General features: G+C 39.6%; 1 protein-coding gene across 2 annotated transcripts; it reads right to left on the bottom strand.

Annotated features, from left to right (window-relative positions):
* Nucleotides 1-5,761: 5,761 nt before the first annotated feature.
* Nucleotides 5,762-6,907, bottom strand: LOC122401478 (PBAN-type neuropeptides-like). 2 transcript variants are annotated; one of them, XM_043403625.1, is made up of 3 exons: nt 6,784-6,907; nt 6,241-6,468; nt 5,762-6,035 (listed from the first exon to the last, which is right to left on the bottom strand). In XM_043403625.1, exons 1-3 carry the CDS (start codon nt 6,878-6,880, stop codon nt 5,791-5,793), a joined length of 570 nt encoding a protein of 189 aa, XP_043259560.1. In that variant the 5' UTR covers nt 6,881-6,907; the 3' UTR covers nt 5,762-5,790. The 2 variants fall into 2 exon arrangements, with proteins under 2 accessions (XP_043259560.1, XP_043259561.1); XM_043403626.1 differs by having other exon boundaries at nt 6,241-6,465; nt 6,784-6,880.
* Between the last annotated feature and the right edge of the window lie 111 nt (nt 6,908-7,018).

Here is a 7,018-nt window from a genome sequence, read left to right as displayed (position 1 = left end):
TTTTTTCCTCGAAGGTGGGTAGGATTTCGGAGGTATGTCTATTCGCCAAAAATGATTGCGATTGACCCCCGCAACCAAAAATAATTTTTCCCGAACGATTTGAAATTTTTTAAATTAAATGTTAATAACTTTTTAACGAGACCTCAGTCAAGAAACTGATATTCTTTATTTTCGTCTTATTTTGGCCTCTAGAAGCTCCTATTAAAATTTTTTTGGCCGAACACCCTGTATAATATGACGACTCCAGAATATACGTTTCCGCGACGAAGTAGCGTTGAGTTGCTGGTTCGCCCGACCGAAAAAGGCCTCTAAAAAATAATTTTTGACATGCTTTTGCAATGAAATTAGACCCTTTATAATGTTTTATAAATTTTTTTTGAGACAGAGCTTTCTCCCAATGCGAAGCATAAGGCACCATCGCATACGCAACGATATATCGTCGTTCGGCACTAAAAGGGTTAAAATTGTATACAGCGAGCAAGTAAATTTATTAATTCCTACGACGGTCTATACTTTTTCCGAGTAAATTGTTTTGTTCGTTTGCGATCGATGTCGTAAAACGATCTACAAAACAGATGCAGTATTATCGTCGAAGATTCTGAAAGTTACATGTTCGGTTCTCAAGCGCATTTGATTTCAAAGACTGAGAGAATGAGCGCGTCCGTGTGTACGTTTCTATTGGCTCGTTTGATTTTCCACGTTTCTCCTACTGTATTTATATTATCCCGAGACCGCGTTTACGAACAATGCTGTCGAGCAAAAGGTTTCACCATCGAGTAACGATCAAAATCAACGATACGATGGAGGTAACAAAAAGAAAAAAAACCGGATGATCGGTTAGCACAAATCGAAAGAGTATATGACCTAATAACGGTGCTAGAAAAAATACTAATTACTATAGCGAACGTAGACTACGTAATGATTTACTGGATAAGAAAGAAATAATGGTTCGTAAAGCCAATACAACGGATTAGATTTTACTGGGGTCGTGAACTTTGAATTTGAAAAACGTTCTCGGAGCTACGGAAGTCAAGGAAATTAGTAAAACGGACAGATTTAACCCTTTCTTCTGCTAAAGTGGATAGACAATAGAGGATACTAAATATTGTTAAATTCAACGTAAAGTTTATTTTATCGTTAACGCGTCGCGTATTGGAAACATCGATAACGTAAAAGATAATATTTTGGGCATTAAAACTCGTCTTCTACCGCTAAAAATGTTTAATCGATGCCTTGCTGTTCGATGCGAACGATTAAAAATTGAAAAGAATACCGAGGATTGTACGGCCGAGAAAAGAATCGGCTGCTCGAAGATCCTCGGTATCCTTCGTTCGAAAAGAGAAGATTGCGTAGAAGTAAAAGTGTCTGGCACGATTAGTAACGAAGCGAACATAAACGATCCCGCGCGGCTGGTCGAGTTTCATCCTAATACAGTAATGCAGCGTTGCGTTTCGTGAAATTCTCTGAAGAGCAACGACAGATCGCGGAAATTCAATGCTGCATTATTGTGTGCATATAGTTCGAGGACGTTGGTGATATCTCTGTTTGTAGAAACACGAAATACGTGGTCCTCGTGCGTCTAATTCGCGACGAGGCCCCGAAGAATTCAATAAAAATAAAAATAGCGTCGTCGATACAAGTCGGTAACGAATCCGATTATTACGACGATCATTCTCTTTTCCTCCGGTGAACGACGATCCTGTAGCATAATAATGTAAATAGTTTTTACCGAAAAAGCACTTGGACTCGCGTCACTTGGCCAATATCCTGCTATAGGGGAAAGAAAAAGCGCTATAGATATTACGAATTCTTATATCGTTACTTGTATATACGTACATAGGTATGTGCATGCATCTGTGTACGTATATGAAGATAATACTAACACTAATGAATAGTACTTTTAAATTTAAGGCTTATGCTAAATAAAACATTCACGTGGGTGGATGGAAGAGAGGGGCGGGGATGATACCGGGATTAAAAAAAAGAAAATATGTATAGGACAAAAAAAAAAAGTATAAGGAGAACGGTTTTTTATAAAATACATTTTGTACACGAAGATTAACCCTTGATCATCGTCTATGGTTTATTTTCGTATTTCGTTCGCGATCGATGTTTCTGACGACTGTCGATTCCCTTTATTTAACGCTCGTTTTGTTCGTTTCGGGAAACAAGGAGCAAAAAAAAAAAATCAATTGTTGTTAGGTTCATGGTGCAGGGACGAGAGAGGGGCGCCGCGATAAACTTGTAAATATTTTCCACGTGGTTGAGAGTTAATCTTGTACGTGTCGACGATATTCGACTACACTCGAACATTAAAACACTCGATCGACCGCATATTTTTCTCGGAAAATATTACGCTATTTCAGCATCACGCTAGTCTTCGTACTCGTTTTTTATTACTTTTATCAAACTGTACGACTTTATGCTGCCCAGGCGCGTCTTACGAGCATAAATATGTATACGTCACGCATTTTCATGTACATTACGAAACACTAATATAATTATTTTATAGAGAAACTAGCTACGCGTACGCGTACGTAATTTTCGAAGATCCAGTGACGTAATTAGAATACTGGAAAGTTTGATTTGAAAAATATTGTTCGTAGCAGCGTTCACGCAAACGATTCAAATTTAGAAATTGAAATAGACGCGGGGGCTGCTGGTAAACGTTAGTATCGTGAACATGTAAAAAGACTGATCACGGTTTGGTTCTGCAAAATCGTAGAAACGCGACGGCGGTCGGTTGAGAGTTAAAATATGCATCTCTTCGCGCGTAGTGCATACATAGTGTAAATATTTTTCGTTTAGAGAACCTATACGAAACTCGATGCACGAACCGTTTAACTTAAATCGACACAGTTCGAAATTTAGAAATTTAAATATAGAAAAACGCGACGAACGTTTCTCTACCAATAAGTTCCACGGGGTATTCTAGTCTAGATGTTAGTTTTTTAATGTATTTATTATTTCAAATTAAAGAAAACACATATTATGTCTCTTTTTGTACACGCCTGTAACTCCAAGAAATCTTTTTCAGGGCATATACTTCTCAGAAAACGAAATCAAAAAATGGATCTAGACTAGAATACACCCTTAAGCGTGTTCTGTGCCTTGAACGCGGAACTTTAGAAGGCTATACTACTACTCGAATCGAATTCCATTAAATGACTCTCCTTCATTTCACCCGAAACTCGATCGCGTTCGTTATTGTTTTTCTTTTTTATACAAACACCGAACAAATACGAAAACACTATATTGAATTTAAAAAGTTACTTCCGGCTTCGAGAGTGATCGCTAACGAACACCGAATATTCGAATTGTTCATAGACCGACAATTACACTTTTATTAGAAGAGCATCGAATCGTTTATATCGGTGTTTATTTTGTTTAAAGGGAAGGTTAAGGAAAACTCAGTGTCCTAAACGATAACGCAAAAATGCAATAACTACAGGCTGATATTTCAAAATAAGTAGCGAAGCAAAGTAGAAACTGTCGGTTCACGTACCCGTAGATCGATGCAAATGAGAAGTGATAGTTAGAAATTAATACCGGTCGATTCTTTCAGGTTAGACGCGAAAAATTATGGTAAATCGCTGTAAAAACGATTAAGGAATACGTTCCGTGGAAATCGTATACGGGGGCTCGGCGAAGAATCTGCTTTATTTTGTTGACTGCCGTTTCGAGAAACACGAACAGAACCTTTTGTATTCGATAACGAAGTACGGGGATCCAGTCTGTAACTTCTCGAGTTGCATTTCTGCTCGTTCGACAGAAAGGGAGGAAATTTTCGTTCCTTACGATAGTGCCTTCGACTAAAATTTACTTGGAAACTCATCAACTTGTTCTTCAGGATTCCGGTCTAGAAGCATCCGCACACTCTTTCACAGGGAAAAAGATGTCCTTTTCGCACGAGCTACGACTTTTCCATCTTACCATAAAACGCGATATTCACTCTTTTGGGAAATGGTATACAAAACCATTTTTACCTCGGTTCTACTCGTTTCTTTCGATCTCCGCCATATTGTGTTTTCTGGACCACGAGCTAAAAGTGGTTTTGATACAGTTTCCTAAAAAGGCGTCATTACTATCAAATTTTACACTTTGTATCGGACAGTCTTTAATCTGATCTGTAATTCTAGCAGACTATTGCTGAAAAGTAAAGCGACACTAATTAATTTACTTGGATTTTGTGAGTTTTGGAATTCGCTGGACCGAAAACAAACGTCGAAAGACTTCTCACAGAGCTTAGCAAGAAAATGACGAAAATTCGTTCCGTTTCGTTCGAGGAAACGGACGTTTTCTGCGATACGTCTTAATGATTTTTAGTCGTGGTAGAAACGGTGGTATTTAGCGAAGCAGAACTCGCGCAATATTCTCAGGAACGAGTATGTATCGCGTTTGAAACGTACCTCGAGGAACGTGATAGGGTTCAAATGGGAACTTGTAAAGTATTTATTTTCGCGTCGGTCTTCGAAGAATCGAACAATTTGGAATCGATCGCGAAACGAAAATAGACAATTATTATTAATATCAACCGGGTTTTTTCGTTCGAGGAAAACGTACCCATGTATTTTTTCAGATTTAGCTACCGAGACGCGCGTAGAAGCGGTTAGAGGTTTTCTTACAATCGGTCCGCACGACGGTCTTTTTGCATTAAAGAAAAACTGAAAAAAAAAAAAACTAAATAAATAACACGATAATAATCCTGCTGCGTCGAGTAATCTCGACCGTTGTAAATACGATATACATACGTAGCGTAAGAGCATTATATTGTATGTATACATAAAAAATGAAATAGAAAGAGCGTGGAAGAGGACGTGTATGTATGCGTGTATGCGAAAGAGAAAGTAAAATGAAAAAAAATATAGATAGATAGATATATATGAAAAATATATAATTTACATATTGTAGCTGTAACGCATTGCCTAGGGACGTACGAGATAAAAAAAATGAAAAAAAAACAAAAAAAAATATGTAAAACGTGATGAATCGAGGATGTCGCGCGAGCGATCTTCCGTATTCTGTACGCGTAGAAAAGGTTGTAACGTTTGCGAATGCATCAAATAAAGAGTAAAGAAAAAAAAAAAAAGGACAAAAAACCAAGCTACAAAAGAATACGGTCGTGTTGCTTTTCTATCCATACAGGCATACCTAATTTTTCCGTCTTCCAGACATGGCAGATCTCCTTTCTCCTCTGTGTATAATTATTTAGTTAGCGGCGAGATCTTTTCATTTCCCGAAACGATATTTTTCCACGGCGAAGAAAAGGGACGAGAAACGTCGAGGAAAGAGAGCAAGGAGCGCGTGTAATTCTTGAACCGAAACTACCACGGGCCATGTGGTACCGTAGACTTCGATCGTAATCGTAAAGCTCGGAATACGTTGCCAGCAGATACAAGTTACCGCCTCTCTTTGCTCGAGTAAACCATTTAATATCGAAATAGACAGGAATAACTCGCGTATGCGTTTTTTTAATCGTCATTCCAAGAGACAACACGAACTTTCTTGTATAGTCTTGGCGCAATTACATCTAGAATATAGCACGACAATCAATCGAGAACGTAGTTAATTAAAACGTGTCTTTTATTCTTTTCGTGGAAGGTTTTCTACGAAGGTTTCCAGGATATCGCGTTAGCGGAAGTAATGAGATCGGTGTTGGAAAAAAAGCAACATCGAGTTTCGTTATTCTGTAATACAAATAAATATGTTTGGTTTATTTCGTCGATTCTTAATTACGCTATTTTACGTCTTTTCGGTTGTCTTTATTCGTTGAATTCGTAGGAGGAGGTTTCAGAAGCGCGAATCGTCGCCGTATTGTCTAGATTTCTCCAAGAGGTTGTGCAATTGACGACCAAGCCTCGGAGAGGGTGTCCACGGTAGTCGACGTCCTAGACGGGGCGCGAAAAGGGGTGGGAAGAGCTGTTCCTCCGCGTAGAGTTCCTCCTGGTCCTTTGGGGATCGGTACGAGAAGAATTCCTCCCCGGAGTCGCGTCCCAAACGGGGTGTAAATTGGGTCGATTGTCGCTTCTCTCCGCCTGGAAGAAAATTATCTTTGAAAATGCGCGCTCTCGAAACATCAGAATAAGTTTGGAACTCTTGGGTTTAAGGATCTAGGGATCCAGGGGTTTAAAAAGTGCATAGAATGGTCGAATCAAAATTTATATACTTCCCATTTTAAAAAGGGGGATGCATCGATGTCTATAATTTTTCATCTTTGTTCGGTTTAAATGCAAAACATACCTGGAACTGCGAGGACGCCCCAACGCGCTGTGTCGAGGATATTCGCGAGAGCCTCGAGGTCGGGATCAGCTTCGGAGTTCTTGTCGGCTTTGTGCCGTTTTCCCAATCGCGGTCCGAACCACATGCCGCTGAATGGCTGCGACGAGGCACGTTTTATGCACTTACCCTCGGCGCACGAGACGAACTCGTTCACCGGCGTTCTGTCGTTCGTGAATTCTCTTCCCTCTGCTAATCAGAATTATTTTTTATCTCTTTAAACGTCCACGGAAACCACAAACCAAACCTCGCGATTATTTATGGCCGGTCAAGTAAAATATTCTATTTGTCTCGTTATATGCAAATATAAGTTACAACACGTATGACCGTAGAAAGGAAATAGTTGCAAAGAAGGGGAGGTTTCAATCTTAAAATTCGCCCGCAGCTTCAGTTGCAAGTGACAAATAAATCATTTAAACCAACGTGAAAGAATCTTGGAAGAAATTTAAGAAAGTTTATAAGAAAAGTTTCGAGATTTCCCTCGTTTTGTTCGTTTAAGAAACGTACCGTATTCGGCGTTTGAGCAGTGCACCGAGTAAATCAGGCAAACCAGAGCACAGATACCGGTGACGCGAAGGTGTGAGAACACGCTGGAACCGATCATCGCTTCTTCGAGTGAACAGTATCCTGAGACTTGTGACCGAATGATGTCGATACGGACGCGATCCGCGGGTTTTATAGGTCCGCGAAGCTACCCTCTTCGTTTCCTTTATTGTCCCCGTCGTTTCAACCCTCCGTCGAG

This window comes from Colletes gigas, unplaced genomic scaffold (assembly GCF_013123115.1).
Source record: "Colletes gigas isolate AHSC1104 unplaced genomic scaffold, ASM1312311v1 Colletes_gigas_Sc00025, whole genome shotgun sequence".
NCBI lineage: Eukaryota > Metazoa > Arthropoda > Insecta > Hymenoptera > Colletidae > Colletes > Colletes gigas.
This window is presented reverse-complemented; position numbering and strand designations above follow the sequence as displayed.

What these genes read in the sequence shown, in the direction of transcription:
- LOC122401478 (XM_043403625.1), bottom strand. Translation starts at nt 6,880, where the DNA reads ATGATCGGTTCCAGCGTGTTCTCACACCTTCGCGTCACCGGTATCTGT. An exon ending in CTGCTCAAACGCCGAATACG is followed by an intron (nt 6,469 to 6,783) that starts GTACGTTTCTTA and finishes AATTCTGATTAG; the next exon opens with CAGAGGGAAGAGAATTCACG. An exon ending in GGGCGTCCTCGCAGTTCCAG is followed by an intron (nt 6,036 to 6,240) that starts GTATGTTTTGCA and finishes ATTTTCTTCCAG; the next exon opens with GCGGAGAGAAGCGACAATCG.